Source organism: Lonchura striata, chromosome 3 (assembly GCF_046129695.1).
Source record: "Lonchura striata isolate bLonStr1 chromosome 3, bLonStr1.mat, whole genome shotgun sequence".
NCBI classification, from domain to species: Eukaryota; Metazoa; Chordata; class Aves; order Passeriformes; family Estrildidae; genus Lonchura; species Lonchura striata.
In genome coordinates, this window is record NC_134605.1 from 56,456,746 (window position 1) to 56,478,460 (window position 21,715).

Consider the following 21,715-nt stretch of genomic DNA (forward strand, 5'->3'; position numbering starts at 1 on the left):
TGTAGCATAATACTAAAATTATGTTTTGGCTTTTGTTCATTGAATCTTTTGAGTTCATGCTTTCAGGCTTTTCATAACTACATAGTGTTAGAAACTGTGAGTTTGCAACTACACAGCTCCAGGAGCTGACGTCCCTAGGCTGACATTGATGACAGAATTTATTTGTTGATACCTTCATGTTGCAAATATATCCTGGAGTGGTAGGACTGTAGTTCAGCCCTGTAGAAGAGCTTTGTCATTACATTTGTCTCTGAATGAATCCTCCTGTTTTCCATCTAAGTGATTTTTCCTTTGGAATGTCAGCTTTTTCACTGAACAGTACCTTTTCTGATATACTCTTAAGTACCTGCACAGATTTCACAAAAATTTTCCTGTTATTTGAGGGATTTTTTAACAGCCTGAACCTACCCATTGAAAGTCACTTTCATTTGTGAAGCCCAGCTGTGAACCCCACTGTCCATCTTCCAATTCACTACAAGCTGCTAAATATGATCAGGTCATGTTCCATTAAAGCTAATTAGAATATTCATGTCCAGGTAATGATAAAAATAAAATATATCCACTCACTTCTTAGGGCCTGCTAGCAGTGAAACAAGAAAAAGAAGTCCAAATGAAAATTGTTCTGACAAGAGGAGAATCTGTTCTGCAAAATACTTCTCTGGAGGGAGTACCAGTGATTGAAGGCCAATTGCAAAATCTGAAGGACAGCTGGGCTTCTCTTCTGTCTGCTTGTATCCAGTGCAAGAGGTAAAAAGGGAGTGAGGTGCAGAATGATGCTTCATAGCAAAGCACTGACAAAACTTTCGAAAAGTAATTTTATTACTACAGAAGTCAAATTCATGTAAAATGATTGCATATGCCAAAAACTTAGGGTCTAGAAGTTGTGGTATATTCATTTGAAGTAGAAGAAGGGGAAGAAACTGTGAGAGATCTAAGCTTTAGTAACACTTATTGTCAATGTACTCTTAAAACTGGATTCCATGTTCATAATCTTGAATATTTTACTTTGCATTGCACTTGATGCTTTGAAACCTTCTCAGAAATTAGATTTTTTCATGGACATTAATGGTTGCTCTGTCAAGATTCTGCCTGCTTTTCTACCTGCTACCATTCCAAAGAACAAACTGTAAATTACAGTGCTGCTCCTAGAGATAGAATAAAGAAATATAAAGGAAAAAATGGAGATCTCTTTGGTGGAGCATCAATAATTGCAAAAATAATTGCAAGTTAAAGAAACAAAGGCAATTCAACAGAATTGAATGCAGCAAATTTTGAATGTAGGTAAAGGGGCAGAAAATATCTGATTCTGGGTCTTATGCTTTCAGTTACAATTTGTTTACTGAACCTAGAGCATATCAGCTTCATAAATTACAGATCTACTTAATATTCCAGGTTTGGAAAACTTGATTTCTTTTTGTTAGTCAAACAGTGCTCCTAATTAAAATCTGTAGGATTTTAACAGATCACTTATCTTGTAATGTATCTCTCGCATAAATATATTCTAGAATATCTATATGTTACTATATCTCACTACTCAAATAGCATGGGAACATTCACTATCACAAAAAGTATATATTTTTTAATTACAGCCAACTGGAAGGAGCTCTCTCCAAATGGACGAGTTACCAGGAAGATGTAAATCAGTTTTCCAGATGGATGGAAAAAGTAGAAGCAAGTATGAATGCTTCTGAAAGGCAATATGCTGAACTGAGGGAAAAAACAGCTGCCCTCAGCAAAGCAAAGGTGTGTTTGATTTACAACAAACCATCAACAAGTACATAATGCCTTAGAGGCAATTAAACAAACCATCTAACTGCAGGATTTATCTGTGGTCTTGTTTTAATGGTGGCTTTTATATGCCTCTCTTTCTGTTTTGCAGCTACTCCATGAAGAGGTGTTGAGTCATAACAGCCTGTTGGAGACTATTGAGGTGAAAGGAAAGGGGATGGCTGAGCATTACATTGCTCAGCTTGAGCTACAAGACCTTCAGGAGAGGTATAAGTTTCTCAAAGAAAGAACAAAGGTACAGTTTTTCTTCATAGCACTCCTTGTTCAAAAAGGAAAAAAAAAATATTTCCATTGATCATTTATTTTGCAGTTAAATGAGAATTAATTGTTTGGGGACAGCTGTAGCTTACTGTAACAGAAACCTACTAAGGTAATTAATAAATCTGTCTTCCTGTACTGAGCTTCAGAGCTTTCAGAGGGGTTCTAAAAATCAGGAGAGTAGTCTGAGGAACGCCATGTCAAAAGGTTCATTGACTTTAGCACAGATGTAATTTTACCCATTGTGAAATGTTGAAAAAATCTTCAGACTTGTGATTTGTATAAGTGTATGTTTGCAATAAATTTTACCAGTCAGTTGTGTGATTCACAAATGGTTGACAGCTACAGAGATTTTATTGATGAACACGAACCTTATTAGCAGGTAAACTGACACAAGTGCAATAAGTACTAAATTTATTGATAAATATTGATAATACATATCTGGAAAAGGTTAGGACAGATTAAGATCAGGATGGGGTTTAGGATAAGATATAAGGTAAAAAATAAGTAATGAAAGACCTGGTGATAGAGTTAGAGCTAGGCAACTATCTCCAGTAAACCCAAGTTCTTCTGTGGTAATTAAATAATGACTAACACATGTTCAGACAGACAACTTCTCTTGAGGACAACAATGTAGTAAAATTGAATTTTCTTGTTTCAGTGATGCCTTTGTCATGTAGAATGACAAAATTCAAAATTCAGCCAAAATTCAATTTTTCAAACACATAAGTGATTCAGTGATTTGTGGACCTATCTTCCACAACTGCAAAAAAATGCTTTTGACTTTGAATGATAAAATTGCTCCGATTTGCCAGAGAGATAAATAAGTCCTGGGAAGTGCTACTATCCCATGGGGATGACCTAGTCTACCTTTATCTCCTGCACAAAGCTGTACAAGCTGCCTGTATTTGCTCAGCTTGAGTAACAGCATGGGGACAATAAGAAATGGATGGTGGCTCACAGAGGCAAGAGTTCTGTGCATCTTACCCCAAGTAGCAAGAAGCATTCCTTCTTTCTCTTCCACCTAATATCCCTGATGATTGGTCTTCCCTGTTCCCAACTATGGTGATATGTCAAGTGTCAAGAGTGCAATCAACCCTGAGAAACAAATTCAAAATTCAAAGCACATAGCTGGAAAGTAAAGAATGTTCAAATATTTTACTAATCCTCTGGCCAGGCAGGAAACCTGACAAGATTCCCTGAGGATTTATGGCCACATCTGAGCAGACCAAGACTTGTACTTTCCTATGCCCCTGTTGAGACACAAGAAAACTGGTCTCTCTTTTCCCCTTCCCAGTCTTTTCCCCTTCCCACTTCTGGGAATGAACAAGTCTTGTAAAAGATGTGACTTTGAAAAGATGTAAGACTTCTGTTTTCCTTCTTTCTCCCATAGACAGACCAGAAATAAGAGGTGGAGCAGACAGTAAATTCATAGGTTTATTAAAGGGATTGTCTTTTTATGAGTCTACTGCTCTCAAATGTAGCCTGTCTTGTCTCCATCAGAATTTGATTCCCCATTCCTATCATTTCTTAGAGGATGTGAATTACATGTAGTTTATTTTTCTTGCACTTAGTAAGCCTAATCTTGTTCCAATATATGACACCTTTCCTTCTGTACTCCAGGTATGGTAATATTTTAGTGCTGAAATTGCTGTAATTTGCTCACTCACATACACAGAAGACTTGTACTCTGTTTCTTACTGTGCTCTGTAGGGACTGCCTGCAAATATCTTCAAACCTAAAATAATAGGTAATCCTGACAGAAGTAGGTTCCAAATCCATTTGCAAAAAGAAAAAAAAAAAAAAAAAAGGCATGCAAAAGTAAAAAAAATGCAATTTCTAAGCTCATATGCTTATTAATCTCTTCAGCAAAGTTATTTTAAATTGCAGTAAAAATCAATAAAGCTTTTTGTTATTTAACACTAAGGTCTTATTTAAAAGTAATCCCAGATCAAAATTCTAAATCTCAGAAGTTACAAATTTATCTTCTGAGATAAGTATCTTTATCCCTACATGTCTCCCTCTCTTGCTGTAATCAATTAAATCATCTTCAGAATTCAAGTACTCTTGAATTCTTGGAAAGTTCAGCATCAGATACAAACCTTTTCCCTTGATGGATGGCTCGAGTTTATGCTCCCTTGGTTTCACAATACACTAAGATATGTATATGTATTTGTAAATATTTTCAAATGCAGGAGACTGTAACAAAAGCTGAAGGACAGCTTACTTTACACCAAGAGTACCAAAGAAATCTGAAGGCCTTTGAAGTATGGCTGGAGAAGGAACAGGAGAAACTTGACTGTTTATGCCATCTTGATGGTGATGCCCAGGAACAGGAGGCAACACTCCAAGATTTACAGGTATGTGATGTGTGACACCCTAAGGAAAAAAAAAAAATCAAACCTGTGATGGTACAGTAACATAATGTAATGGTATTGTAACAGAATAACACTTATTTCCAGACAAAAATTGTCTTGAGACCAACTTGAAATTGCATTATACATGAACACTTTGTTGCTCAAAAGTGGCACCAGTAAAAGTAGTGGAAATATTGTTGCTTATTTCTGGAAAAAAAGTATCAGGTCTTGAATGAAATCTTCAGGCATACTAATCCTTTCTTGAAAGTATGTAATTTGTGTTAGACGTTGGTTTATCTCTTCTTTATCTTGTGTGTTTCATAAAATATGAATAGTATTTTCATTGACATTCCATCTTTTATTGCTCACCGTGCAGGTGCACCAGCTCCAGTCATGCAGGCTGGCTCTCATAGTGAGGTGGGAAGACTACACTAACCCACCTGTGTGAAAGTGAACAGTGAACCCATAGTGCTTCAGTAATTCCCCAGTTATTACCTTAAGCTGATTTAAGATGCTTTAATACCTGCTGTTGAAGGAGCACAAAGTCTGTACTTGCAATATGAAATGTTTATTACTTTATTCAGGATACTGAGAGGGTATTTGCATGATCAGGGAGTCTGCAGGTATTTCTGCTCATTATAGTTGTTTTACAAACCCCATTTTGAAAACCTGGATATGTATCTCAAGTGAAATCTGAGATGAAACACAACTGTGTTTTGTTAAGGTAATTTCCTTGTTATGTTTTCTAATCAGATTGAATAACTTTGTACTTTCTGATTAAGTGCTAATAAGCATGAAAATGCCAAATATGTCCAGAAGAGGGTATCAAAAATTAGTCTGGAGTGTTGTCTCAAACATATGTAAAAATAAATAGGTTTATTTTAGAAGATTGAAGCCATGGTTTTTAAAGAGATTCCATTTTAGAGTCAGCCTTACTGTCTACTTACCACATCTGGAAAGTTTTGAATTTATGCTGTGGTGAATGGATTCCATCCATCCCATGCTGGCTCAGGCAGTCAATGTTTCAGAACTGATGAACTTGACAGGAGAGGAAAGAATTTAATGCATGCTTTGTTGATAATTTTCTGCAGTTCAGTTGTCAGTAATAGTGATACTTGGTGTGCTTTGTGAGTGAGCATGCTGTGTTATTAGAGGAAAGACTCTCTCTAATGTATGTTTAACCACAGATAACTAAAGAGAATGCCCAGCTGTCTTCAGAGGAACCAAGGGGGTTTTTGCCATGCGTGAATGAAAGCTGTCAATGTAGAGTATGTAATTACCTCTGCCTTTATAGGAGCTGCAGGTCCACTGTGCAGAGGGACAAGCACTATTGAATGCTGCTGTCCATGCCAGAGAGGAGGTGATTCCCTGGGGTATTCCTCACATAGAAGACAGAGCCCTGGAATCCTTACGGCAGGATTGGCAAGTTTATCAGCACAAGCTTTCTGAAGCAAGAAGCCAATTAAATGCCACTGTGAGCAAACTGAGGTTAATGGAGAAAAAATTTCAGAAGGTTAATGACTGGTTAACAAACCTGGAGGAGAAAGCTGCTATCAGGACTGGAAGGAGGTCTGGTAGAGCAACAAAAGAAATGCAACTTCAACAAATGAAGGTAAAGAACATAGTTAAGGCATTCCTTAAACAAAATAACATGAGATGTTTCTATGTCAATTCTTGGTTGCACAGTGAAAATGAGGCCAAACTTTTCAATTTATTCTGAGTTATTGACTAAAATTATGGATGCAAGAGAGCTTTGTGCCTTTTAGATGTAGGTTCCTCCCATTTTACTGGTGGAGGTATGGCTTATTGGTAGAGTATGAAATCTTGCAGGGAGAGCTGTAATTCATATGCTCTATAGTGTGTAAAGATAGGCAGTGGAATGGACAATAATTAATATGGTAACAGGAGTAAAATGTGACCAACTGTGTTATAAAGTCTCCACTGTGTTGATGTAATAATTCTCCTTTAGTCACTGGAATGAGAGGATATGGTTCTGAAAAAATACAGGATCTGAAACCAGGTTACATTTCGCAGTCATCTTCAAAAGAAGCCTAGATTGTATTTCTACTATTATTTTTCAAGGGAGAAAAAAATTACAAGTATTGTATCTGTAGTAATGAAATGCAGTCCATATGGGATGCAAATCTTGCCAGCATATTTGTTACAATAACTTTAATCAGATTCTGGTTTATTTTCCATTTCTAAATGAATGCTTACAACCATGCATTTGTTTTCCTTTTCAACGATTTCCTGACTTAGTTACAGTTGAATTCCTGATAGTTTAAGATGTTTAAATCAGCCATATAAGTTTGATTGTTACAGTGAGCTCATGGGCACTCTATTTCCCCTTCCCTGGGACCCTGTGACTCTGATCAAGACATACCTGGATCCCTCCTTCCTGCCCCAACGGGAACGTCATTTGATAATTTCTTTCTCATAGAAGTGGCATGAAGACATTACAATCTACAAAGATGATGTAGAGGAAGTTGGGGTATTGGCTCAGCAAATGCTAGAGGAAAATCTCACTGCAAGTAGAATGGGAAGTCAGGCTACGCAGCTTACATCTCGCTACCAATCTCTTCTTCTTCATGTCTTGGTAAGTAATGAAAACTAATTCATTGTAACATCATCAGTTGCCAGTTAAGAAGCAAATACAAAAAGGCTTTTGTAATTAGATTTTGAGTCTATTCATTACTGTAGACTAAATAGCACAACATTCACATATATATTCATATTCATAGGCACTTAGATTTCATTGGATAAAGTGTGGTACAGAAACATAATCAGGATAATGAAGTAGAATACCCTGTCACTATCTTTTTTGATAGTTTCAGGAGAAAAATTCAGAATAAAGTTGGCTTGAATGCTAATTGACCCTAGAGAAATGTTTTAGGCTGCCACTAATACACGTTAATGTGTGAAAAATTTGATTTGGTAAGGTGCAGTTTTCAGGTTAATTTAAGAAGTAATTGCCTCATAGTACTGTAATGAAAAGTCACAATTCAAAGTTCAAAATGTGAGTACATTTTCAGTGTTTAGTATTAGTTCAGTTTTAACATTGGTGATTGACATGTGTACACCCTGACAAGAGCCCTGTAAGAATTATCCACTACTTATGTGAAATAAAGCCTATGTTTTATCTTTGTATAATAGATTTTATTAATAAATAGAAATTTACTGTTATCTTAAACAAATAGCAATAATAAACATCTGAGTGGTCCTTGTTTCTATCCCTTACCCTGCATATTTGTTTGAAGGAGCAAGTAAAGTTTCTGGAAGAAGAAATACGCTGTATGGAGGAGTCAGAATTGTCTTTTAGTGCTTACAGAAATTGGTATGGAGCTACTAACAAGAACTTCAAAAATGTGATCACCAAATTTGACGTGGTTGACAAAACAGTAATGGAGAAAAAAGTGCAGAAACTAGAGGTACAGCTTTCTTAAATACAATTTTTGTTTCTGTTCACAAACAGGAGGCTGTTATATTTTAACATATATCTTAACAGCTGCTCAAAATTCTGACTTTACTTTCCAAGAGAACACAATTGGATAAGACCACACAGTACAAAACTTTCTGTTATCACAACCCGTTAGATCATATTTTGGCTATTGAAGTTACAAGTAGTCTTAAATAATACAGTCCTAAATAATAGTCCTATCCTTCCATAAGGCATGCTTGTACCTGTTTTATGTTAGGTTAAAACTTAAAATAAATTCCTATATCCCCAATTCCCTGCAAGTACACTTTTGTGTGCACTGTGTGTTTTCTATGTCCTGTGGCAAGAAGTGCTTCCTACTTCTCTTCATTGAAACCTTCACGTTTCATCCCAAAAGTTGTAGATGAGCTTCTCATATGTCCTGCAGCTTAAGCAACTTAAATGTAATACTGTAAGGGAAAGTTTTCATCTGTTCCAAAATTTGGAGTAGACATCCTTTCCTGGGAGCCCTCAGTTTCTCTGTTTAAATTCACAAGCCCAGTGCAGGGCAGAAGTATTTGCTTTATCTGCTTCCTTCGTGCTTGACACACCTTAACTCCAGGCAATTTTGTACTGAAAAGTCCACTCATTTTCCCTAGAAATTCTTTCTGTGTCTGTAGCAAAGTTTAAAAAAGGCAAGTTTTTATACATTTTCTGTTAACCAAGATTTCCTTCACAGGTGCTATTGAGTGATATGGACATAGGCCACAGTTTACTGAAATCAGCCCGTGAGAAGGGGGAGCGAGCCATAAAATACATGGAAGAACACGAAGTTGAACAGTTAAGAAAAGAAATTGGAGATCTCGTGGAACAGCTTGAAGAGCTGGCTGGCTCTATCAGAAAAGAGCACATGACTTCAGAGAAGTGTCTTCAGCTGGTAAAGGAGTTCACAGATAAGTATAAGGCCCAAACCCAGTGGGTCATGGAATACCAAGCCATCTTACATGCTCCTGTGGAGCCAAAGAGTGAACTCTATGAGAAGAAGGCACAATTGTCCAAATACAAGGTAAAAAGGAGTTATCTCATAATACTACTGAATTTATTTTAATCTAGTAATGCTCAATAAATCCTCTGATCAGGTATCCAAGTTTCTTCAGTAGGTACATGAGATGTTTCTGATCTGAATATCCCAGCCAGTATTGATGCAAACGGGCATGATACCTGCCTCTACAAACCAGAATGAGCCCCTGGATTAGAAATGTGAATGTCCTAAAAAGGCTTCCATATCTGAAAATTTCTTGTAATGGAGCAAAATTCTTTTATGAGTACACATATGAGTAATTGCATTGATCTCAACAGAGGTGATTGCAGTTGAAGTGAATATAGAAATCAGTTGGTCTTTCATGACTTCAGACATTGTCACTGTTTACATTGACTTAATCAGTTTTCTGGTTAAAGCTGGATGTCCCAGCTCAACTGATATCCCAGACAGTCAGCTGCTATGACCTCCCATGTTTTTGGTAGGATTTTAATGAAGTGTTTGGGGTTATTCTCCAGTCACAAAAATGAGTCAAAAAGTTGATGACAAGCTACATTTTTATTTCTAATGATGTTTTAATAAAATAATACAGGATTACAAATGTTTCATGAAATGTGTCCTGTGCCCAGCTGAGGTGGAGTTAACTCTCCTCACTGCAGCCCATATAGTGCTGTGCTTTACATTTGTGGCTAAAAAGATGTTGCCTACAATCCAATGTTTTGGTCATTGCTGAGCAATACCTACATTGTTTCAAGACTTTCTTGGTGAAGCTGCCCTGTACCCCTTGCCAGCTTTCTCTCTTAAAGTTGTATGTCACAGCTGTGTGGTTGCTTTCTACGTGTTTGGGGAGTTGTGCTCACTAAAGTACAGTGCTAAGAACTCATCACACACCATCTCATTAAGGGGATGGCTTTGGTGATACTTTCCCACCTATTTTCATAATTTGTTCCTCTGAACAATTTTATCCCTAGAACTGGCCACTTCATGCAGATGAACTCCCTCTGCTTCACCAGTTCCAGACTGTCAGCCATGCTACTAGCCACTCTCAAAAGGACCTGTTGTTTTTACATGTGTGCACAGTTGTTGTCTCAGGACAGGGCTGAGAAACAGAATCCTGTATTGGTAAACAAAGTTCTGCCTGTCTGGAAAGGATTATATAAACCATGGTAGAAGGCTATGCATCAAACCAAAAGGAAGTTAGTGAAATACATCTCCAGTGATCAGTAGATATATTTTAATTCTTGCTTGCATTGTAGTCCATACAGCAGACTGTTCTGTCTCAGGAGCCCTCAATAAAGTCAGTGATTGAAAAGGGAGAGGCACTTTGTGATTTAGTGAATGATGTGGCTCTAAAGAACAACATTCAAGACCTTCAGAGCAGTTACCAGGATCTCTGCAGCAAAACAAAGGTAAAAAGGAAGAAGCATCAGGATTCTTCCAATTTGCTATATTTTTACTCCTCCTTAAGAAATGAACTATTTATTTCATGCTATATCATGTCTATACAAAGAACCAGCTACCTTTATTACTCTTGGTGTTTTGTTGGGGTTTTTTTGTTTTCTTTTGGAGGGGGGACAGAAGTGACAGGCAAGTTTTGAATATGGAAAAAAACTACTTAAATAAATTGAACCAGAGTAGATGAAATTAATTCTGAACGTGGCAGGTGAAGTATTTGTGTTTTGTAACACTAAGGAGGTCCGTATTGGTGACTAGTCTGTGTTATTGTTACTACTTTTGAATGTTTAATAGAATTCTAAGTACATTATTCCTTGAAGGGACAGATGCCCTTAGATTATATTCTCTCTTGTTTCTGCTTGATCTCCACAAACTGTTTAGTTTAGTTGTTAAATAAAAGGCACCGGAGAAAACAAACTGCAAGATGGATATAATTTAATTCAGCAAGGGCATTATTAATTAACACTGATTCATTAGTCCGTATGTATGTAGTACTTTGAAAGGTCTAATGCTTCTAAATACATCCTAAAGTATGATTACTCCTAAACCTTTTAATAGGTTATACTCCTAACAAGGATAAGCTCTGCAAACCATGCTAGTACTTATGTTTGACCTAGGCACCGTTAATTGCCAGTCCAGACTGGTATCTGATGAAAATAGGAGATGATTTTATTTTTTTCAAAGTTGATTTTTAGTTTAAAGACATGCCTCTGATCTGTACAAAAAAAGAGATGCCTATTGCATTAGCTGAAATGCTAGGAGCTGAAATTTAGAGAAGCTTCCTGAAAAGAATAAATAGTTTTTAACTCAGCGTGTACATTCTTAATTTGTCAACCACAGGCATGGGCAGTATGTACATGCAAAGGCTGGTAGGTCAAGTCTTTCAAAGAGTGTGTAATAACTGTGAGTGAACATAATGTCAAGTAGACAGCATTCATTTCTCAAGTGTTTCCCTCAGACTTCAAAGTATGGTATTTGATCTGGAATGAAAATACTGCTCGGTACCACAGAAGTAATTATTCACAGAAATATATTCACAGAAGAAATATGTCTTTTGATTTCTTCCTTTACAGTCTATTCATGTGAGATTCCCTCACGGGAATATAAATTTAGATGATAATTCTTACTATGTTTTCAAGTTCTTGGTGGGTTTTAGCTTGTTAGGGATTTTTTTTAAGTCTTGTAATTACCTGAAAAATTAATTTTGTTTATTGTGGACCTGCAGGCATGTGTTGAAACCTTAGAAGTGAGAGTAAAAGAACATGAGGATTACAATAGTGATTTGCAAGAAGGGGAGAAATGGTTATTACATATGTCCAGCAGATTGGCCAGCCCTGACCTCATGGAAAGTAACAGTCTTGAAATAATCACTCAGCAACTAGCTAACCAAAAGGTGCGTTTGCTATTGGTGATCTTCCCTTGTAAAATTGAATTTTTCTCTGCCTTCTCTACAGAGATCTAATTATTTGTCATTCCCCTATTTTATTTCTCTTGCTGCTGTGTAAATAATCATCAGTGTTACTAATGCAGTTAACAAATATGGCTTGTTGTTAGCATCATTTCTTGGATGAAACTGCTTTACACAAAGAGCTTTGTTGTGCTCTGATCTGATTTCTGTGTCAGATTTTCCCTGAGACTTCCCAGGAAACGAACCACAAAAACTGGATATTGGTCATTTTACTCTTGAGGTAGCTTTTGTTCTAGCACTTCTGTTGAAAAAAAATTTAAATTGAAAATTTTCTTGGTATGGATCTGCTAACGAGAACTTTAGAAATATGATCACCACATTGGATGTGGCTGATAAAACAGCAATGGAGAAGAAAGTGCAGAAACTAGAGGTACCTCTATTAGGTTGTTCTAATTCTAGGTTCTTCTATTATGTTGTCATTTTTATTCAAGGTGGTGTTATGGTTACTTTTAGTGAAAATAATTTAATACCTTGATAGCTAATGCTTTCTAGAAGATAAAAGAGAGCAAAAATCCAACCTATCACTAGCTAAAACTGAGATTCCAATGGCAAATATTGAAGTCTTTAAATTATTTGTGATTGGTATGTTATTCTTTAAGTCACCTTCATAGATAAGAAATTGGCTTCACCAAAATCAATGGAAATAAATGTCCACTGTGGACAGAGATATGATTCAACATGAGATTTAATTTGCATTGCTAGACACAAGAGCAACTGGAGAAGCTGTGAATAGAGTGCAGCAAATGAAGATTCAGAGCAGTCTTGGGCTCTGAGCAGAGAGTGTTTTCACCTTATGACAGTGCTACTGCTGTTTCTGTGGGGTATCTGTGTAAAGACTTTTGACAATGACTTTACAATGAACATGCAGTCCAATGGCTTGACTATGACAACACATGTTGTCTGATTTTTTTTTCCAAGTCTGAGGATGAAGTATTTAAAGTAGGGAGAAAAAACATTCTGCACCACAGCATATTTCTTCAAAAGTATTTTATCTGTTTCTTAGGCTATCATGGAAGAAATTGCAGGATTTGAAGATCGTTTGAACAACCTTAAGAGTAAAGGTGATTACCTGATCAGTCAATGCTCGGAGCATCTTCAAGCAAAATTTAAGCAAAATATACAAAGCCATCTTCAGGGGACAAGGGACAGCTATTCTGCCATATGTAGCACAGCCCAAAGAGTAAGTCTTGTTTCAAAGATTTTTTTAATGCCATTTAAAAATAAAGTATATTATTATTTTTATGACTTATTTCTTTAAATGATATAAAACTCTTCTTACTGTTTCCATTGCTATTGAACCTACAGACTACTTAGCACTTTATCATTCTTGTTCTACACTTGAATTCCTTGTGATCCAAATGTTGTCTTGCAACTAACAAAAATAGTGGCCTGTCAGTTCTTACCTTAATCTTACCACATGCTCACTATCTTCCTGTTACACTAGCTCCTGAGCAGCTGCAGCAAAAAAAAATAGGCCTTTTCTACTTCAAAAACTAGGAGAAAATTGCAGTCTTAGTGTTGATAGTTTTCATACATACATAAATAGGCCTCAAGTATGTGCTATGAAATACTGTCTCTCTCATTAAAACCAGAATAAGAAGGGCCAGCTGGGTCATTCTGTTAAACCAATTAAGAGATTAAGCCAGCAGTCAAAAATCCCCCCCAAACAAAGCCCAAAAAGACCTAAAGAAAATAACCATAAAACAAACTACAATAATATTACACAAAATCAATACAAAAATGTTGGATGCAGAAAAAAGAGAGCATGGTCTTCATTTGCATCTCTATCTTTTCTTTTCAGAAGCTGTGCATTAAATATTGTCCACCTTCTCCACATGTTAGCAGGGTGCAGTGAGAGTTTAAGGAGCTTTCAGCCCTTGGTACTTTAATGTACAAGAGATAAAATAATCAAAGTCTTAATACTTCTGTTTTATTGACAGTTTTCAGGGTAGGAAAAGAGAGACAATGGTGCTATTTGAAAATGTGATAAACTTACAAATTGTTTTGTTTAGGTGTACCAGACTTTGGAACATGAGCTCCAGAAGCATGTTAATCATCAAGATACTCTTCAACAGTGCCAGACTTGGCTGTCTACAGTGCAGTCAGAGCTAAAGCCAACTACTTGGACAGCATTCAGCCTGGCAGATGCAGTTAAACAGGTAAAAGTTTAGCACTTGAGAAAGCTGAATTATTCTAATTAAGATGAGTTTAGATAAGAGATTTAAATGTTTAGAAATAGATATTTTCTAGCCTTCTCTGAAGGCTGTGTAGCCTCAAAGTTCATTCCCAACCTCAAAAAGAATACCTAGAATGCAAAAAATCTGTAGGTGAAAAATCAAGAGGGCTTTTGCTTGCTCTACTTAATGCTTAGAAACATGTTACCTGAAAAATGTTGGCCACTTAGCTAAATCAGATACTCCATATATGTGTTTAGCAGAGGGGTTGTGTCTTTCTGCTTGTGCAATTGCCTGTCTGTCTGCTACATTCCTTATGAGACCTTTTCACACTACCATGGACACAGAGTCAATTATCAGCAATTAAAACATTTTTTCAGTCTAAGAGCACAGAACTACCTGTAGCCTTCATCAACAATTAAGAATTCTTTCACTGATTCTTGATTATTCTTAGTGACAATGCATTTTACATTGGATTCATAACTTGGTTTTAAATTAAACTGGTATGGTGCTAAAAATGCTGGAATTCAGTGGTGTCCTATCCATTGTCTCACTTAATAGAGACCTTGAAATACTAGAGATGGCAGACCTACAGGGGGGAAGCAGGGTGGGTATAACACAGTGAGACCAGCACCTAAGTTCCACCAAGATGGATTTCTCATAATCTGTCAGACACTGGAAAATTTTATAGCTGTAGGAACAGGATGTGTTGATAATCCTATGGAGCTCTGGTTTCCATTCACATTGGGAAAATCTGTCACCTTGTTGAGACTGTGTGTTTCTAAGAAATAAGCTAGCTAATTCATATATCTCTAAGTGTTTTGGTAATACAATAATAATCAAGTTTTTAGGGATTATTCCTTTCCATAATTATAATATAACAACATTACCTAAAAAAGAATGTATTTCTAAATTTAATTTTATGAAAAAAATACTAAAATATATGATTGCAATAAAACAATAAAAAATGTACGTTTGCAATAAAACAAAGATATTATTTCCAGAGTTTCAGGGTTTATTTTTGAGTTCTTTTTGAGTCTTTTTGAGTCTTTTTTGAGTCTATTTTTGAGTCTTCCCTCAGGTTAAACATTTCCGGGCTCTGCAGGAGCAGGCCAATACATACTTGGATCTTCTGTGCTCCATGTGTGATCTGTCAGATGCCACAGTGAAGAGTACAGCAGCAGATATTCAACAAACAAAACAAACGGTACAAGATAACAACAACAACCCACTTCTAATCCTATTTAAAGCTTTAACTGCCTTGATCTGTTCCCTTTTAAAAGGTCATATTGGGTAATGGTTTAAAGAAATATCATCTTACTTTCATCTTAAGTATTTCTCTAGAGACAATAAATAGTTTTCACTTTTTGCTTTTTTTTTTTTTAATTATTAAATCCATACATTACCATCCTGGTACTCATAAAAAGGTTGCTAAAGGTACTTAAACAATGTTACAAGATGTTGGCCTAAAGTTACAGAAATAACATTCTGTGGAAGAAAACCTTATTAAAATTATGTTTTCATAAAACACAATTCAGTCTAATCTTCTCTGTATTTTATTATTATTATTTATTCAACAATAGACTGATGTTCATATTGGCCTATATTAATAGATTAATAATATAATAATCATCATAACAATAAAAATATGATGGTTCAGTTCATGAATCAAAGTGCATCCATTTCAGCATATTAATTTATAGAAGTGTTCCTCAATTCTAAGTTTTAAAGTCATTTCATGCTTAGGTTTAAAATGGAACTATAAACTGAAGTTATTGGAAAAGAAGTATTATGAGCATTCCTCTTGTTGTAAACATGAAAAATTTAGTTTCTCATTCACAGACACACAACCAATGTCTTGAAACTACTTCCAAGAGTAAAGATCTAATACATACAGTAACAGCATTCCATATCACAGAAGGGAATTGTACAAATCTAAATAACCCATAAAAATATGGCAGTCCAAGAGGTGAATAGCTGGAAAACATCACAAACATCAGAATAAGATACTCCTTTGACATACAAAGCAGTGAAATGTTGCTAAGAAATCACAGATGGTACAGAGCCACAATATATTAAGTTGGCTGAGTGTCTAAGTCTTAAAGGCACCCGACTGCTATATTTAGAGCAAAAGCAGCTGTGTCACTATTGGTGTAAGAGGATTGATGGCTCAGATCTGGTAAGCATTCTTCTTATTGACATTTTAGAAGTTAGGCATTAGAATTATAGGCATTAGAATTAATTTAGGCATTTTAGAATTATAGACATTTTAGAATGCGTATATTTAGAGGCATATAGGCAAAATAACTGGGCTAAGCAAATTAAATGGAAGTGTCTGGTTGAAACTTTTATGTAGGGTATGTTCTAACAATATTCTTGGCATGCAGTAGATTAAATTATACCATTAATTTAAGCTTTAGCAGAGGACAGAGAACATTTAAATACAAACACATAAACTTACTTGCTTCTCTCAAGGGGGAATGATAATTAATTTCTTTTTTGTTGTTGTTTTTGTTTCCACCCATATTTCCTTTGATAGGTACAATTTTAGTGACTTTTGAAGGCTAAGGCTCTTTTTTGTGGATAATGTTAGCCCCTTCAGAACCTGGTGCAGAAATTGCTTTAGTACAGTATTGTGCTCAGAGGAAGAATGGTATTCATCCTCCATTCTCCAAAAACAGAGGAATTAAAGCATTCCTACTCCTTTTCTTTTCTTCTAGATTGAGCAACAGATAATGCACTCACAGTATTTGTCTCAAGGTTGGGAAGAGATCAAACAGCTGAAGGCTGAGCTCTGGATATATTTCCAGGATGCAGATCAACAACTACAGAATTTAAAAAGGAGACGGGCAGAGTTGGAGCTAAATATTGCCCAGAATATGGTACTCCAGGTTAAGGTAAGGAGACTTTGGATTAAGAACAGAAGATAAGGAAGAAGTTCATCCTGTGGGTGATATTATTTCATGATATATATTATATGCACATACTACATACAATGGCTAATATGCTCTAAGCAAGAGCAGAGAAGAAGGAGGAAAGAGCGTTTCCTTGTTGATGCTACAAGCTGATTTGGTGAGCTGTACTTTAATATTTTTCTGTCTTTGTTTTTGAAATAATAGACAACTATCAGCCTCCTGATCTGATTTACATTTGCTTTTAGACTAAATGCTGATCACAGTGGACCTGAAGATAAGATTTACAAATTGTGCTTGCAAAATTCTTTGATTTCTATACTTCTAAATAGTTTAGAAGTATTTAAAAATTAGTCAATGAAAATATTTGTTGTTGCTGATCTCTAAGGAGATGTATGACAGAAACACAATTTAATTAATGAGCCAGATACCTTCATATCTTCTCTCATTAATTCCAGAAGAGAGACATTTTATGACCATTCTGTACACATCAGTTACTGTACATACCAATAACTTAACAAAAGGATAATTTTTTTAATAAATGAATAAATATGTGGGTTTTTCATTTTAGGTCTAGACTTTGCTTGTATTCTTTCTCTGATGTGCCAAGAGTTAGGTGAAAAGTAAACAGCATTTCCTCTCCATTTCTGTTCTACTCACACTTTGGAACAAAGTCAAAGCCTTTGAAGATGCTTCAGCACAATCTGGACTGAAAGCTGTTATAACAGCTATCAGAGTCCAGGAAGAAGGAGTCTCTCTTTCTTCACTCTTTCTGTCAGTAACTTTGGATTATAATGAAAGGGAGACACCCGCTGTACTGTTAGATGTGGCACAAGGTGTGTTTTTTCTAATAATTTCCCCTGGTAAAGGAAGAAGCTCCATTTGAAATCATCATGAAGAGGAATCAGGCAGAGCTGGAAATGGGCGTGCTTGTTTAGTTATAGTTGCTGGAACTAGAATGTAGGAAAAGATTATATTTACCTTAGTGTATAAGAGCTGAAAAATATTTGGTTAGTTTTGGTTGTCAGTATATTGTGTATTTTTCTTTTTGGGATATCTCTGACTTCTTATTTTGTAGGATGTGTATGCAGATTAACTGTCTCAGTTAGTAGTTATTAATCATACCCAGGTAATCCATGGTTTTGTTTCAAAAGTGACAACGGTAATGCTTGCTGTTACAGAAGTAGGAACAATACAGAGTACGGATATGGAATCTCACTGACTCATGGACTCTGCTTCCTATCTTTAGTCTCTAATGAAAAAGCAAAAAAAAAATAACCTAGTAATAGTGCTGGTAAAGTGAATTATTCTTGTGAGATTCAAGACTACCTTGCATGTTTTAGTGTATGGTGGGAGCTGTGCTAGTCCAGAAGCCTGGACACCAGACATGACTTGATCACGAATTCTGTTTATCACTGGCACTTGGAAACTCCTCTGGCTTGCTTTAGCATCTATTACCAGCTTGTCTTCATGTGAGAAGATGGGAAGGAGGGTTTGGAAAAGTGAAAATTTCCAATTTATATCTGCAGAGCATTTTTCTGGGCAGATAATTAGTTCATATACAATTTATTTATTTCAGAGCTTTTATTTAAGTTCCACTTTATAATTTTGAATGCATATTATTATATTGGGTTTTACTTGTATATTTTTCAGGAATTCAGTCAGAAGTTGCAGTCTAAGCAGTCAGCTCTCACCTCTGTGACTGAGAAGATGAATAAACTAACTCGAGGACAGGAATCACCTGAACACAAGGAAATAGGAGAGCTGAGCAACCAGTGGCTGGACCTCTGCCTTCAAGCACATAATTTGCTCATGCAGAGGGAGGAGGATCTGCAGAGGACAAGGGATTACCATGATCGCATGAATGTTGTTGAAGTTTTCCTGGAAAAGCTCACAAAAGAGTGGGACAACCTGGCTAGGTAAAAAAGGAGTTGCATCTCTGCAAACTGTGCATATATGCTGAAAGAGCTGTTTACAGAGTGCCTCTAAATTTCTTTTTCCATACTTAATTAAAAGCACACTTCCCTTATTAATTGTCAGGCAAATAGTAATTTCTGTTGAGATTTGAGTTTCTAAGAGAGTTTGAGAGGCCAGATTTTCAGTGTTTGTCTTTAAGACAAGTATTGATTGATCCTGTCTCAGGGTATAGCATTTCCTGATATTTCAAGAATGTTGACTATTTCATTTGAACTCTTTCATTTGAGGTGGTTCATGAATTCATGGTCCATTCCCTGGTTCATTTTCATTGTGATACTTTGTTGTATCTATTAGACTATGATATTAAAGCTTAGTAACTACTCCTAATTATTTACTGCTGCTTTGCATAGGATAAGCACACCTGCTGTGAGTAAAATTGTGAGTGTATTGCTGCTCCTGTCACTGTCATGGAGCAAGATTCACTCAACCTCAATACTTGCTGTTGTTCATATGTGCACTCAACCTGATGACCATAGAGCAGATGAAAGGGAAGCTAATAAATATGTAATTTTTTAAAATTAGTGTTCAAGGCTGCTACCTTCAAGTGACTCTGAAAACTGTAGGTCTTTATATCATATTGATATAAATATTTAGAGGACTTATAATTAATCCTGACCTCTTTTAAAGGTCTGTGCTGAAATAGGATCTAATAACTCATTTTGTCCTTTTGGATAACAGATCTGATGCTGAAAGTACAAATGTGCACCTTGAATCTTTGCAAAAACTGGCAATTGCACTACAGGAAAGGAGATTTGCTCTGGAAGATTTGAAAGATCAGAAGCAGAAGATGATAGAACATTTGAATCTTGATGACAAAGAATTAGTAAAGGAGCAATTCAGTCATTTTGAACAACGTTGGACTCAGCTGGAGGACCTTGTCAAACGGAAAATTCAAGTTTCTGTTTCAACCTTAGAAGAGCTCAGCTTGGTGCATTCCAAATTTCAGGAACTAATGGAATGGGCAGAGGAACAGCAACCTAGTGTCTCAGAAGCTCTTAAACAGAGCCCTCCTCCAGATATGGCTCAGAGCCTTCTCATGGATCATCTTGCCATTTGCAGTGAGCTTGAAGCCAAACAGCTTGTTCTGAAGATGCTTTTGAAGGATGCTGACAGGGTGATGGCCAACCTAGGGCTCAATGAAAGGCAAGAACTGCAGAAAACACTGTCTGATGCACAGCACCACGTGGCTTGTCTCAGTGATCTGGTTGGCCAGAGGAGAAAACATCTGAATAAAGCATTGTCTGAAAAGACACAGTTTCTCATGGCAATCTTTGAGGCTACAAACCAAATTCACCAGCATGAGAAGAAGGTGATGTTTCCAGAACATATTTGTCTTTTGCCAGAAGATGTGAATAAACAGATCAGGACTTGTAAGAATACCCAGGCTAATCTGAAGGCCTATCAAAATGAGGTTACAGGGTTGTGGGCTCAAGGAAGGGATTTAATGAAAGAAGCAACAAATCAAGAGAAGAGTGAGATGTTAGGTAAACTGCAAGAACTACAGAATGTGTATGACACTGTTTTACAAAAGTGTAACCACAGATTGTTAGAACTGGAGAAAAATATTGTTTCAAGGAAATATTTCAAGGAAGATTTGGATAAAGCTTGCCATTGGCTAAAACAAGCTGATATTGTCACATTCCCAGAAGTCAATGTAATGAATTCTAACACTGAGTTATACAGCCAGCTGGCAAAATATCAACAGATTCTTGAGCAATCTTCAGAATATGAAAATCTGCTATTTGCACTGCAAAGAGATGGCCAAGAAATCTTACCATCACTTAATGAAGTGGATCATTCTTATCTAGATGAAAAACTTAACAGTCTCCCTCAGCAATTTAATATAGTCACTGCTCTGGCAAAAGAAAAATTATATAAGGTTCAGGAAGCAATTTATGCCAGAAAAGAGTATGCCTCTTTGATTGAATTGACGAGTAAAGCTCTGACCGAGCTAGAAGACCAGTTTATTAACATGGACAAAGCTCCAGCTGCTGTTTCAGCCAAAGAAGCTGTGTCACTCCAGCAAGCCTACAGAGATCTCTTAGGTGAAGCCACGAGCCTTGCTGCAGCAGTGGATGAACTGAACCAGAAGAAGGAGGCTTTTCGAAGCACTGGCCAGCCCTGGCAGCCAGATGAGATGTTAAAACTTGCCACACTATATCACAAGTTGAAGAGGCAAATAGAACAGAAAATCAACCTGTTGGATGACACAATAGAAGCATGCCAGGAGCATGAAAATATGTGTATGCAGTTTGAGGCACAGCTAGAGACAGTGCAAAAGGAGCAGGTTAAGGTGAATGAAGAAACTCTCCCAGTAGAAGAAAAGTTGAAAATATACCATTCTCTGGTGGGCAGCTTGCAAGACTCAGGAAGTCTTCTGAAACAAATAACTGAACATCTAGAAGCCCTTTCTCCTCAGGTTGACTCATGTGCTTATGAGACTGCAAACCATCAAATTAAGGTTTGGCAAGAGAAGCTGAAGTCTTTGCATTCTGCCATTGTTGACACAGTGATGGAGTGTGAGAGCAGACTTGTGCAGAGCATTGACTTCAAGACAGAAATCTGCCGCTCACTCGAATGGTTGAGGTGGGTGAAAACAGAACTTAATGGAACGTTAAGTTTGGACCTCAAACTGCAAAACATCCAAGAAGAAATCCGAAAGGTTCAGATACATCAGGAAGAAGTGCAGTCGAGCCTCAGAATAATGAATGCACTGAGCAATAAAGAGAAAGAGCGCTACATGAAAGCAAAGGAGCTGATACCTGCTGACCTGGAAAACACTCTTGCTGAGCTAGCAGAACTGGATGGTGAAGTTCAAGAAGCTATACATGTGAGACAGGTTAGTCAACCAAAACATCATTAATTTCTCAGT

The 21,715-nt window shown here is 36.5% G+C and overlaps 1 protein-coding gene across 20 annotated transcripts in view; it reads left to right on the forward strand.

The window, feature by feature from the left end:
- Positions 1-21,715, forward strand: part of SYNE1 (spectrin repeat containing nuclear envelope protein 1) — a 290,658-nt gene that overhangs the window by 149,150 nt on the left and 119,793 nt on the right. For all 20 annotated transcript variants that reach the window (XM_077782169.1, XM_077782171.1, XM_077782168.1 and 17 more), the window contains 16 exons: positions 575-747; positions 1,590-1,743; positions 1,880-2,023; positions 4,242-4,406; positions 5,698-6,015; positions 6,844-6,999; positions 7,661-7,831; positions 8,558-8,884; positions 10,114-10,266; positions 11,538-11,705; positions 12,784-12,960; positions 13,793-13,939; positions 15,036-15,161; positions 16,675-16,851; positions 18,520-18,785; positions 19,522-21,682. In XM_077782169.1, the coding sequence (XP_077638295.1) occupies positions 575-747; positions 1,590-1,743; positions 1,880-2,023; positions 4,242-4,406; positions 5,698-6,015; positions 6,844-6,999; positions 7,661-7,831; positions 8,558-8,884; positions 10,114-10,266; positions 11,538-11,705; positions 12,784-12,960; positions 13,793-13,939; positions 15,036-15,161; positions 16,675-16,851; positions 18,520-18,785; positions 19,522-21,682 (4,983 nt within the window). The remainder of the gene's footprint in view (positions 1-574; positions 748-1,589; positions 1,744-1,879; positions 2,024-4,241; positions 4,407-5,697; positions 6,016-6,843; positions 7,000-7,660; positions 7,832-8,557; positions 8,885-10,113; positions 10,267-11,537; positions 11,706-12,783; positions 12,961-13,792; positions 13,940-15,035; positions 15,162-16,674; positions 16,852-18,519; positions 18,786-19,521; positions 21,683-21,715) is intronic.